Source organism: Colobus angolensis, unplaced genomic scaffold (assembly GCF_000951035.1).
Source record: "Colobus angolensis palliatus isolate OR3802 unplaced genomic scaffold, Cang.pa_1.0 Scaffold11, whole genome shotgun sequence".
NCBI classification, from domain to species: domain Eukaryota; kingdom Metazoa; phylum Chordata; class Mammalia; order Primates; family Cercopithecidae; genus Colobus; species Colobus angolensis.
Window position 1 is genome coordinate 16,757,217 of NW_012112030.1, and position 14,376 is coordinate 16,771,592.

Below are 14,376 nucleotides of genomic sequence, written 5' to 3' on the forward strand. Positions count from 1 at the left end.
AGGATTAAACGTTCCTATAGCACATCTCGGAAGGCCTAGTTCAGTACCCTTTCACACTATTTGGAGACATCTCAGAGGTCTTTGGTTTGTACTTTTGAGGTGAAAGAATTCATCATACCAGCTCTACTAGACAGAGTATTACATTGATTAAGAAATTATGGTTGCCATCATTAATGACAATACTTCTCAGAGGCAGAATCCCAAGTGATTAATTTCTCTCTCCAAAATAAAGTATCTTTTTTTTTTATTGACTAACTTACTAGAAGTTTTGTTTCTTAGCTAGCTGTGTAACAGGAATTATTCTTGGTTCTGGAGATATGGGAGTGAATAAAAAAATAGTTCCTACCTCTGTTGATTGTATATTTCAGTGTATTTCTTGTTTGTTTAAGCTCCTCAAATTTTTTTTTAAAAATGGGGGGGGGAAGAGGAGGAATGAGCAAATAAATAAACACATTTGAAAATAAGGAGCAGAAAAAATGGAGTATGGAGAACCAGTGAACGGCATATATGGTGCAGATAGAAATGACTTACCATTGCAAAAGTTCCCTTTGAGAAGAATAGAGGGATATGAATAATAAAAAAGATATAAGCAGAAGGATTAGGCCATTCATGTGACAGAAAAAAAAGTGAGGGAGAGAGAATACTGGGAGAGATGAAGGGTAAATATAAGAGCGAATGGCAGAGAACAAAAAAATGAAGGAGAAAAGAAAGAATGCAATCAAAATTTTGTGTAATAACTCAAAAAAGTCCATTGGCGGGGGGCAAATTTTGTCTCATTAATATTTGTAACTATCTCCTATTCTCCCAGAGCTAGCACTTAGTAGGCTTCCAGTAAAATTTTATGAACAAATAAATGGGTAAGTCATTGAACTTACTTGTGAATTTGAGCAAGAAAGGATGCTATCAGCTAAGAAAGAGCACTACACACTGGTAGGATACACGGGAGAAAGGTTGAATGAACTGGGAATGCACTTATTGATAACACATATGCAAGAGGAAATGTAACTCCTGCAAACACCGAAAGAGAATTAACTGATAACTGATTGGCTATTTTTGCTTTTACTGGACCATTAGCAACAGTCATTCCACTCACATTTAGACAACAATTCTGAATGAAATTTGCACACACACACACAACCTGTGATGCATTTAAGTAATGTCATAAATTGCTCTAAAAGTTTACTTTTCTACCTTGTTAGCTATTGTTGTACACCTTTGCACAGAAATATATTAGATGATCCTAGGGGCAGTAGACTGAAACCTATAAGCTAAGAATTGGACATCATGTGAATTTATAAACCTCTAAAGATAACTTTCAAAAAAAGTTTTTTATTAGTAAACTTACATTTCATGACCAGAAGCTGGCATTTCTGATGACAACTGTGTTTCTAAAAGGCAAATTTTGTTGGTAGTGTCATTTATATCACTCAAGAACATTGATTTTTTTTTGAAAATATTCGGGTGCTACCTGCCAAGAGGTAATATTTTATATTGTTATATTTCTTTTCAGAACCAAACCTGTCTCTTATCATGAACGAGCTCTCTTTTCAGATTGCAACTCAAGATGCAAATGTTCAGAGACAAAATGGGAACCCATGTGTGGTGAAAATGGAATCACATATGTATCAGCTTGTCTTGCTGGTTGTCAGACCTCCAACAGGAGTGGAAAAAATATTGTAAGAAATCACCTCTCAAGTATATGGCTATGGTCCTGCTACAATATAAACAACAAAACTCTATGGGGGTCACAGCAGACCACTACCAGTGGGAGGCTTACCCCTCTGCTGCCTGGTCCTTTTATGTAGAAAAAGAAAATGTTATAACTATTCCTAGTAGTACTGGAGTTGTTGAAAAAATTGGGGTGAGAATTAGAGTCATGAAATAGGGTGGAAGAGTTTTGTAATTATGTAGTCTATTTCTCTCATTTTGCTTTTAAGAAGTGTTAGCCCTGAATGAGAATGTCTGTCATATGATCATGTAATAATACGCTTTCAGATCCCCGTCTTCTGACCCCAAGACCAGTGGTCCTTGGAGGTTTTAGGGGATGGACAAATTAGGAGTATTAGGAGGCTTAGGTCCAGAGATTCTAGACCTTGGGGTCAGGGATATGATTATGAGGAGATTGATGTTTCTAGGACAACTTTGTTTGGAAAATCAAGCCAATTTGTATAATAATGAAAGGGCAGGTGGGCTGGAATGGAGGGTTTCCATAGGGCAGAAGAGGGAGAAGAGGTAGGAAATATAGGTAGGAATCTGTTTTAGTCAGTCCAGGCTGCTATAACAAATATACCATAGAATGGGTGGCTTCAAACATTTATTTCTCATAGTTCTGAATGATGGGAAGCCCAAGATCAAGGTGCCAGCAGATATGGTGCCTGGTGAGGACCCGCTTTCTGGTTTGCAGATGGCCATCTTCACCTTCTATCCTGACATGGCAGAGAGCAGGCAGGGAGAGACAGGTCTCCTGTCTCTTCCTATAAGGGCACTAAAATCACATTCATGAGGACTCCACCTTCATGAACTAATTACCTCCTAAATGCTGTACTCCAAATACTATCACGTTGAAGGTTAGGGATTTCAACATATGAACTTTGGACAAATATTCAATCCTTAGCAGACAGCAATTGTGAAGGATATAAAGTACTTAAATTGTTAACAGATTCATTCTTCTAAGCACATCTTTCCATTCCTGTCCCAGACTCTTCCTTATCCTTGCTCTTTGAGACTGCTTCCTATTGGTGACTGATTACATTTGCCTTTATTTGACAATCCTAGAGGGCAAAAATTAGACCGTGCGTATATTTCATTTATTTACATATCCTATTTCATTTATTTACATATGCCTTTAATTGACAATCCTAGAGGGCAGAAAATTAGACCACACATATATTTCATTTATTTACATATTAGACATGAATGTTTAGGCTGTACATCCACAGATACAGAGTTATGTTTGTTGATTGACTCTGTTCATTGTATTGTTATTTTGACTTATTTAGAGCAGAAAGGATTGGTTTCTAGCAACAATGAATAAGACTACCTACTCATCTGAAATACGTTTTCATGCTTCTCTTTTCTTCCTGCCTTTGCTTTCTTTCTTTGTTATTTTTCTTTCAGCTACTGTTATTTTTGCTCACAGCTCCATGAAGGTTTTTCGTAATGAGAGCTACCATTTATAAAAGACATTATAAGGAAGGGCTAAAGATTGGTGTTCTAAGAACAAAATTACATTCAAATCTCATGGTCCTAAAATAATTTGCATTATTTTCAGTATTTTCTTCATATGAGAACTGAGGCACTGAGATACAAAGGACTTGCTTAACTTATTTCCCTAGTGGGCAACCAGAATTAAGATTCAAAGGTTTCAACTTGACATTACAAAAAATCTATATTACTACTATTTTAGAAAAGGAAATGCCAGCTTTATTTATTGTCTAAAAACTCACAAACTCTTTTGTGATTAAAATGATAACATTATATGTACACATTCATAAATAAAATTTACAGAAATAAACTATTGAGTTTACTCAATAATAAACTATTGGGTTATACAAATTGTCTCTCTTCAGTCAAAATTTAGTTTAGTTTTATGCACCAGAATTATTTTTTTCTCATAGCCACTGTAAATTATGTCATATCCTCAAATTGTGCCCATTTACTTAACCAAGTTTTATCAAATGCCTAAGATGAGAGCCTATTCCATTCTCTGGTTGCATAATAACAAAGCAGCAGTTTCTGCTTTCATAGAGGTTACATTCTGTTGGGAAAGTATATTTTAAAAATAAGTAAATATAGGATATCCTGATAGGTAGCAAGAAGCCCTGTAAAAAAAGACATAAATTAGAATAAGAAAATGGAGAGATGGGAGTTTGTTTGTTTGTTTGTTTGTTTTTAATGGTTAGTTGTGGAAGGTCTCTATTAAAACCTCTGAAAAGAGAACTAAAGTATGGATGCCAGCTGTGTGATCACCGAGGAGAAGAGCTGCCTGGGCAGAGAAAATAGCAGGGTCATGAGGCATGGATAAACTTGCCAGGTTTGAAGGGAAGTTTGGAAAGGGCCAAATGGGGCCTTTGCAAGGGTCTTGTGTGTGGCTGACACAAAAGAAGAGAGGGAAGGTCACTGAATGGAGGGATTAGAGTGGCATGCAGGTGCTACATGATGGAGAAAGTGTAAACTGTTATAAGGATGTGGGGTTTCATGCAAGTATAATGAGAAACCACTGGCAGGTTGAGGGTATTGATGCAGTCTAACTGTCATGTTTAAAGGTTCACTTTGCTTACTGGGTGGAAAACAGATTCTAGCTAGGTAAGAGTGGAAGCGAGTTGAGTGTAAAGGGATCATTGTAACAATCTAGGCAAGAAATAATGGTTACTTAGAATTGGAAGTGATAGTGAGGAGGTAAAGTATGGTTAGATTAGGCAGGATTTGCTTTTAGATTGTTGTATAGGATTAGTAGTTTGTAGATCAACTATCTGCTATTTAGATAATAAAATGTTGTATCTGTGTAGATTTTGCTTTGCTCAATATACTCTAATACAGAAAAATAAAAGAATATTTCCTCATTGTTTATGTAATGCATGGCTATGGTGCTGTAAAAATTTTTACAGTAACTATCTTTAATTTTATTTAAATGTTACTGAAATAATTGGACTTTTCCCTATTGTGTTACAGATATTTTACAACTGCACATGTGTGGGAATTGCAGCTTCTAAATCAGGAAATTCCTCAGGCATAGTGGGAAGATGTCAGAAAGACAATGGATGTCCCCAAATGTTTCTGTATTTCCTTGTAATTTCAGTCATCACATCCTATACTTTATCCCTAGGTGGCATACCTGGATACATATTACTTCTGAGGTGAGTACTGATTCTCCCTATTCTAACTTTAATATAAGGCACTATCATCTTGAGCAATGATTTAAATTTTGTTCTGTGGAATTGTTATGATTCCTCTTAGTTTTTTTCAAGGAACTTGTCACATATCCTTGTTTCACTTTTATATGTTATTGCACTTTGGGTATTTATACAAAAATGTGGCTGAATAGAAGTTTTCTTAGTTAAAAATGTTTGCAAACTATTGGTCTAGGAGGCAATGTTAGTGCCAACATCACTAGAATTACTTAATAAATGTATCCAACTTCTAACGCTGGTGATAATATTAATTAGCATAGGTAACATGCATTTTAGATTAAATATAGTTTCACCAAATCATGGGAAATACTATTTATAAAATATTTTAAGGCTCATCTAATACAATAATATTAGAATTTATTTTATATATATATTGCTTTATCTGTATATTTTTGCCATGACTGGAATTATCTGCGGGGGACTTCATGGCTTTGGGTAAATTGAGGCTCCTAATCCATGATGTTAGTGACTGTATTATTACATTTTCACACTGATATAAAGAAATACCTGAGATGGGGTAATTTATAAAGGAAAGAGGTTTAATTGTCTCACAATTCCGCATGGCTGGAGAGGCCTTAGGAAACTTAACAACAGTCAGGGGAGGGGAAACAAGTCCTTCCTCACAAGGCGCAGGAGAGAGAAGTACAGAGTGAAGAGGGAAGAACCTCTTACAACACCATCAGATCTTGTGAGAACTCACTATCACAAGAACATCATGGGGGAGCCACATCCATGAGCCAATCACCTTCAAAGAGGTCCCTCTCCCAACAGGCGGGGATTAAAATTTGGATTGCAATTCAAGATGAGATTTGGGTGGGAACACAGAGCCAGACCATATCAATGACTTCAACCATTTTTGCTTATAAAACCCTAAAAAAATTTGTAAAAGTATGTAGCTTCTTGCGTATTTATAATTCGACACATAAAATCTTTATCATAAATTTAAATCGTAACTAAATATTGATCTCTGGTATATTATAAATATTTCTATTTTAAAAATAACAGTTTTAAATGTAAGTCACTTTCTAATGTAATTAATGGGATCTAAAAAATAGTGATTTGATAACCGTCACCTGAGTGAGAATTGTATAACTACTTTAACAGTGACAAGCATTACATATTTCCTTGTTCCTGTATTTATATCTCCATTCAAATTCCCTATAACCTCTTTCTCCTATTAAAGCGGAATTTGTGCTCGAATATTTTTTTTTTACTGATTATGCTATCATACATCTGTAAAAATTATATGAATCCAAATTGTTAAATAGTTTTGAAAACAGGAGCCTCAGTTAAAATATTTTCATCCTAATTGAGTTAGCTTTAGCTTTGCAAATATTTCTATATATTTATGACATGGACTGGGTGATTTTCAAATTAAGTCATATATTTAAGGATGAATACTAATTTTTTTTAGTAAGACTAAGCAAAGTATTGTATACATTTTTAATTTCCCACAGTTTTTATCATGGAAATTGTTTAGGAATGACAAACAGAAAATAGAACTTATTATCCACAAACCTGCTATTCTCAAAGCAGCTTTCATCAAATCATGGGAAATACAACATGGAGAACATGAGATCGTTACATTTACAAATGGCAGCCTGAGTTTGACAAAATGGCAAAACATTGTCCTAGACTTTCCAGAACATTGTGGCTACTTCTTCAACATCTTCTTATATTGTGCCAAGTGTAGAATCAGGTTACTTACCACAGAAAGCATCTTTCTAACCACTAGTCCGTCATATTAACTATTGTGGATTTTGATGTTAGAAGAAGAAAAGTCGTGTCTTTTTTTTTTTTTTTTTGCCTCTTTTAAACAGAAACTAAAAGATATAATATGTAAGAAGTAGTTAATACCATGGTTAACACTCAGCAGTTATTTTATATATCACCATGATTATTACTATTAAATTTCATAGGCCAATCAGTTTAAGCTTTACAGTCATATTAATGATACTCTTATTATTTAGGTGTTTTTGCACTTTTCTGATTTTTTTAAATTCCCTCTATTTAGCAACAACTTTTCAGCATGCCACAGTGATTATATCAACTCTGATCAATTTGGCCCTGTGCTTTTAGACAAAAAGCCATAAAAATTGTAGGCTATTAATTATTTATTGTTGCTTCAAATTCTAACAATTTCTTAGAAATTTGAGTTTTATTCTGAATCTTTGCCATTTTGGTGATTAAACTTAAATTTGACTTTATCAGCACCATATGAATATGGCATGTATGGGTGATTTAGTTTCTAAAAATATTAATTATAAACTTCTTATAGCATTGCATGAAATAGAATATGGCTTTTACATATTTTGCCCTCCTTATGTTAGCACACCAATGGGTTCAACATAAATGGCACTTGAATTCTAACATGATTTCATGCATGTTAGGCAGATTATCATTCAAATTTCTATTTGCTTTAATGGATTATATATTTCTTATAATGGTGCTTTTGTTGATTTTAGGTGTATTAAGCCACAGCTTAAGTCTTTTGCCTTGGGTATCTACACATTATCAATTAGAGTTCTTGGTAAGTTTAACCTATGCTTTAATTTATGATAGCCACCATAAGTGTATTTTGAAGACTTTTCTAAATATTTTTACAGAATTGCCATGCATAAATATATGTTGCAGGTAGCAAAGTTCATAGTCTTTTTTATTCTTTTCTTCATTTATTTATTCCCTTCCTCCTTTTCTTGACTCCTTTCTTCTTTTGTTACAGAAATGTATTGCCTATTTTGTGCTCCAGATACAACAGAGATTTTGTGAGATTAATAATAATTAATCACAATTTTTGTTTAACAATCTTACCTTTTCTAGCACTTGTGTGTTTTCAGAAAACCCATGGCTTTTACAAGAGAGCTCTCAGAAATTAATAAGTAAGAAAGCCTGAAGCCTAAATATAATTTTTTCAGTTATTAAAATGGAAATAATTATTTTGAGTTACTCTCAATGCTTATCCCTTATGTCATTAGGGAGAAAGATAAGATATTATTTAAACCAAGCAAATAAATTTGAGTAGGTCATACTTTAAATTGCAATTGAAATGTTTTTTGTGACTACCAAATTTTTAAATATATATTGGTTAAAACCCGTAGGAAACAGTGAATGAGACAAAAATTTATCCTTAAAGAGTTTTATCTTTAAACAGTTTTATTGTTAAAGAGTTTTATCCTTAAACAGTGAATGAGACAAATAAGGTTTTTATCCTCAAAGTTTTATCCTTAAAGAGTTTATATATTAAAGAATAAAATAAAATAATTTTGACTATTTCACTGCCATTTGTCAGAAAGGAACAACCCAGAAAAAAGAACAAACTCAAAGCTTAAAAAATCTGAAATTAAATTTGGTTTACATAGATCTTGTTGTAAAATGGTTGCATAGCAAGATAATAGAATCCTGACAACATTGAAAAAGAAATAAAAATAGGGTTATATGGAATCATGATTGGCTCTAATTCTACAATATGAAAATAGGTATTAGCTAGAAAATTCTCATATATTGAGCCCGTAGTATATGCCTGGCAAGAATTGGCCCCCATATCTACCTATCTTTGGGAATATAGATGGAGCCTACAGAGCAAAAATTGTTCCAACATAAACAAATGGTTTACAAAATTGATTTGACAAAAATAATATTTGAAATTGGCAAAAGTATCATAAGCAAAGTCAAATGACAAATGACGAAGTTGTAATTTATGTAACAGACAATTGCCTAATATTCCTATTATTAAAAAACTCCTAAGTTTTGAGAAGAAAAAAACAAGCAACAAAGTAGAAAAACGAGCCAAAGATGTGAATTTTTCATGGAAAAATAAATGTAATTGCCATTTAATATATAGAAAGATGCTCAAATCCACTCATAAAAAGAGCCAAGTTAGAACCACCTATCTTATTGGGTTGACAAATTGCCAAATTTTGTTTGCAATGTATGGAAAAATAGATTATGCTTATACATTGCTGTTGGGAACATGATGTTCTTTATTGGGCAATAACAGGCAAAATTACATATATATATATTTACCTTTTAACCTAATATCTTTACTTTTAAGAATTATACCAAAAATTTGCTAGCAAAAATTATAAAGTAAATTTAATCATTAGGAATAGGTGCAATAATTGTGACTTTTTATAATAACAAAAAACTGGACGTGACCTAAATGTCCATTGGTAGGAGATTGGTTGAATAAACTGTAGTACACACACATAACAGAGCTGTAAGGATGAATGGGGAAAATCTATCTAATGTTACCAACCGATCTCCACTATATAGTATTAAGTAAAAAGAAGCAAAATGGAGAACAATTTTTATTTTACGATGTTTTTGGTGTTACGTGTGGAACCGTGTAAACATTATATGCATGTGCAAAGGCATTTTGCTCTTTTTTGTAAAAGAAACAATGGAAGCATAAACTAAAAACAAATTTTAAAAAACGGTTATACCTGTAGGAGAAGAAAGGGAAGAGGGATAAAGTTCAGGATGGAAGTAAGACTTTGTAAACGTAACTTTTTATGTGGTTGTTTAATCAAAATGATATAAAGTTTTAATATAACTGAAAATAAAATTTAAAATAATCAAATATTAAACTGAAACTGTTTAACGTAAGCATATGTTGGTTGAATAAGCATACATGAAAAACTTTAAATGCCTTAAAAAATAAAAGTTTTTACCAAATCCTCATAGATTAACTGGATTTGTAGTTATTATTAGTACTAATATCAATATTTTTATGTTGAAACTTTTTTTTTTTTTTTTTTTTTTTGAGACAGGAGTCTTGCTCTGTCGCCCGAGCTGGAGTGCAGTGGCCAGGTCTCAGCTCACTGCAAGCTCCGCCTCCCGGGTTTACGCCATTCTCCTGCCTCAGCCTCCGGAGTAGCTGGGACTACAGGCGCCCGCCACCTCGCCCGGCTAGTTTTTTGTATTTTTAGTAGAGACGGGGTTTCACCGTATTAGCCAGGATGGTCTCGATCTCCTGACCTCAGTTGATCTGCCTGCCTCGGCCTCCCAAAGTGCTGGGATTACAGGCTTGAGCCACTGCGCCCGGCTGAAACTATTATATTTTTAAGATAAAGCAATTGAAATATGTTAAGATTACTTGGAATCAATATTTTTAGTAAAATAGAAAAGTGATACAATAATAAAATTAAAAAATTTAAAGGCCGGGTGTGGTGGCTCACGCCTGTAATCCCAGCACTTTGGGAGGCTGAGGCAGGCAGATCAACTGAGGTCGGGAGTTCGGATCAGCTGGCCAACATGGTGAAACCCCATCTCTACTAAAAATACAAAAATTAGCTGGGTGTGGTGGTGCGTGCCTGCAATCCCAGCTACTAGGGAGGCTGAGGCAGGATAATTGCTTGAACCCAGGAGGCAGAAGTTGCAGTGAGCCAAGATCATACCACTGCACTCCAGCCTGGGTGACAGAGCAAGACTCCATCTAAAAAAAAAAAATTAAATAAATCTCATTCTTAAATTTGAACTTAAAACATCAATATGAACACATATTTTTATTTTAAAATAATGTGTATTTTATAGCTCCATCTCCTGAAAATTCTAGAAACTTTGAAACCCAGAAGAAATGAACACCACAACACTTAATCTGTGATATCTAAATATAATCTCGCAGTAAAAGATATGGCACCTTGGAGAAATGACTGGTTCAAGGCCTAGGGTAGAAAATGCATAAGATGATTATGAGACATCTTTTTATACTAGAAAATGAATGCTCTATCAAAGCCTAAGAAGGATGTATCACAAGGGAACAGAACCAATTTGAGGAGATTGGCCTCTAGGTGAGATAAATTGAAACTCACAATAGTTGTAGCAGTAGTAACAATAATGGCTGCAGTTTATTGAAATACATAGAATATATTAAAACACATGAGTTTATAATGATACTTTAAAAATGTAGAGAATATCAGGACATCAAGTCATTATTCTGAAAATTGAGAAATAAAGGAGAAAAAAATGATTTATCCTACCTTTCTTCTATTAACTATATGTCAAAGTATCCAAATTAGTCAATTAAGGAAAATTCCTTTTTTAGAGGAAAACCCAAAAATACTTTCTGTAAGAAGCCTAGATAAAAAAAAAAAAAAAAATCCAGTCTTGTGGCCTTAAGAATAGTTAAAAGCTTTAGATGAAATTTGATGAACAACTTCATAATGGAGGGATCAGACTGGCCTAGTCTGAACTTCAAGCCCATCTTAGCATTACTAAGAGTGGCAACTAAGTTACATGTGCCTTCTAACTGGGACAGAATAAAAAAATACACAGCACGTTTGCCTGAAGTAAATTGAACCTGAATCTAACAAGATCTAACTACCAGATTCTAGGAAAGATGGATGATAGGGGAATAAATTAAATAATGTTATAAAGAAGCAATTAAATCCAGACTGTGGCATATCTTACAGGACTTGGTGGTGTCTTTTTTTCAAAAACCATTAGTAAGAAAAAAAAGTGAAGAGTGTATATTGCTATAAAGAGTCATCAACTAAATACAATGTATTTATTTGGTTTGGATCCTTATAAAAACAAATGAATTAAAAAAAATCCTTGGAGACAATCCAAAAACTTGAATATGTACTACATTTTAGATAAAACTATGAAATTATTATAAAACGTGTTAGGTGTGAGAATGACATAGCAGTCATGTTTTTAAAAAATGTCATCAGTAAAGATGCATGCTGAAATATACATAATTGAAATGACATGATGTCTCAGATTGCCTTTAAAATATTAAAATAAGAGTTCAGGCTGGGCATAGTTGTTCATGCCTACAATCCCATCACTTTGGGAGGCTGAAGCGGGTGGATCTCTTGAAGCCAGGAGTTCAAGACCAGCCTGATTTCAACATAGCTAAACTCCAATCTCTACTAAAAATGCAAAAATTAGCCTGGCATGGTGGCACACGCTTGTGGTCCCAGATACTCAGGGAGTCTGAGTCACAAGAATTGCTTGAACCCAGGAGGCAGAGGTTGCAGTGAGCTGAGATTGTGCCACTGTACTCCAGCTTGGGTGACAGAGGCAGACTCTGTCTCAAAAAAAAAGAGTTCAGAGTGGAGAGAGAGAGGAAACAGCAACGGCAAAACATTAATAATTGTCAAAGCTATGATGGTACATGAGGATTAATTATATCATTCTGCTTTTGTGAATCTTTGAAAATGGTCTATTACAATAATCTTAAACCATGTACAGAAAATTGCGAACATTTGAATCTTTTGGCTTGTCTTCACATCGTTAAAGGTAATGTAAAATTGGTTATCACCTGAAGTTTTTAAGTGGTAAATCATCTATTTGGTTGGTTTTTGAGGCACCAAATAATCCAAATTGAATGCTACATAAATTTTCTGCTCTTCTTATTCATGGGGTTTCATGCAAAATAGATTAAATTAGATATTCCTGTAATCATTTGTTATTTAAAATGTAAACATATACAAAGATAGCAAGAACTTTCTTTGTATACAGCAAAGATAGCAATGAACTCCCATTTATCCATTACCCAATTTCAACAGTTATCAACACACAGCTCATCTTGGGACATCTGTGTGCCTAACTACTTAACCCAACTAGCTTATTTTGAAGTAAGTCTCAGACTACTGCATTTCTTCTATAACATGTTTGGTGTGCTCTTCTAATCAAAACCATAATGACTTGTTTTAATCTGGTGATTCTTGCATCTTAAAAAATAACTTCTTAATATTAGCAAATACCCAATTACTGCTCAAATTCTTTAAATTATCTGATGTTTCCTTACACATGTACGTTTCAATCAAGAACCAAACAAGGTCCACAATTGCAGTTAGGTGATATATTGCTAAAATCTTTTTTAATCCATAGGTTTCACTTCCCTCTATCTTTCTCTCCCATTTGTTGTGAAAATTTCAAATCTACAAAACAAAAATTTAAATGACAATGAATAATCGTAAAACTTTTACTGGGATTTATCAACTGTGTCCAAAAACCAGAAATCTCTCTCCTCTGTTTCTCTGAGCATACAAATATTTTGCTGAATCATTTGAAAATAAGTAGTGAACATGCTGACACTTCAGTCCTAAAGTCCTCGACTTGTATTCTTCTACAAGAGCAAGTCTGTCATCCTGTATAACCACAATACCATTCTCACACTTCAGAAATTCAACATTGATATGCTACTCTGTCTAATATAATTCCTCATTCAAATTTCTTTCATTATAACAATAGTGTCTTCTATAGTGTTTTATTTTCTCTTTTGATCCAAAGTCAAAGACCACATACTGTGTTTAGTTACCTTTTTTATCTCCAAAAATTCCTCATTCTTATTTTTTTGTACTTTTGCAACATTTACATTTTTTTTCAAGAGGCAAAGCCAGTTGTTTTGTAAAATATCCCACCTATTGGATGTGTTTGCTTTTGAGTATGTCCAGGTGAAATATTGTTGGTGGCAATACTACACAGATGATTTGCATGATGCCTAATAAATCACATCAGGAAGCACATCAGTTCAGTTTATACCATCATTGGAATTTTAATTTTGGTCCCTTGGTGAAGGTGGTGTCCACCAGTTTTCTCCATCGTAAAAATCCTTCTGCAGTTAATAAGTCATCTATAATTTGACACTTCGAGATTATGTCACCATTCTGTTTCCCAAAAATCTTTCACTCAAAACTTTGGCAGCCACCGATGAGTCTGGATTGAATCAATTTTTTACATGAGTATTTGCAAAATTTAGGTAAACCTTTACATAAATATATGTGTGTGTGTATATATATATATATATTTTTTTTTTTTTGACATAGTCACACTTTGTCATCAGGCTAGAGTGCAGTGGCGCAATCTCAGCTCGCTACAATCTCTGCTTCCCAGGCTCAAGAGATCCTCCCACCTCAGCCTCCTGAGTAGCTGGGACCACAGATGTGCAGCACCATGCCTGGCTGATTTTTTTTGTAGTTTTTGTAGAGACGGGGTTTTACCAAGTTGCCTAGGCTGATCTCAAACTCCGGAGCTCAAGTGATCCACCCACCGCGGCCTCCCAAAATGCTGAGATTTATTTTTCTTTTTTCCACGTTGGCTTCCACTTAGGGACACCGCACCTACACTCTTAACTGCTGTCCCTAGGTCTCCTATGCGGTCTTCAGGACTCCAGAGCCTCTGCATAGGCTGTTCCCTCTTCTCATCCGTCTTTTCCTTTCTTTGTCTGGCAAATTCTTGCAAGCACCACCTTCTCTAGGGAGACAGAGGGTCGCTAGAGCCATCCTCCCAGGGGACTAGGCTCTGCTTACACCTGCCTTCATGGCACTCCCCACCCCACCAAATGGGTCATAAACAGGCAACGTGGGGAGGACTCCAAACACATTCTCCCACCTCCCCCCAGGTCTTCAGAGAGCTGGAACCTGCGGTGCTGTCCTGCCTCCGAGGCTATAGCGTCTGCATCTTCACCTATGGCCAGACAGGAACCGGGAAGACCTACAGCATGGAGGTGGGACACAGC

At 34.6% G+C, this 14,376-nt stretch overlaps 1 protein-coding gene across 4 annotated transcripts in view; it reads left to right on the forward strand.

The window, feature by feature from the left end:
* Window positions 1-14,376, forward strand: part of SLCO1C1 (solute carrier organic anion transporter family, member 1C1) — a 58,168-nt gene that overhangs the window by 39,864 nt on the left and 3,928 nt on the right. For all 4 annotated transcript variants that reach the window (XM_011954937.1, XM_011954951.1, XM_011954958.1 and 1 more), the window contains 3 exons: window positions 1,511-1,676; window positions 4,672-4,856; window positions 7,376-7,440. In XM_011954937.1, the coding sequence (XP_011810327.1) occupies window positions 1,511-1,676; window positions 4,672-4,856; window positions 7,376-7,440 (416 nt within the window). The remainder of the gene's footprint in view (window positions 1-1,510; window positions 1,677-4,671; window positions 4,857-7,375; window positions 7,441-14,376) is intronic.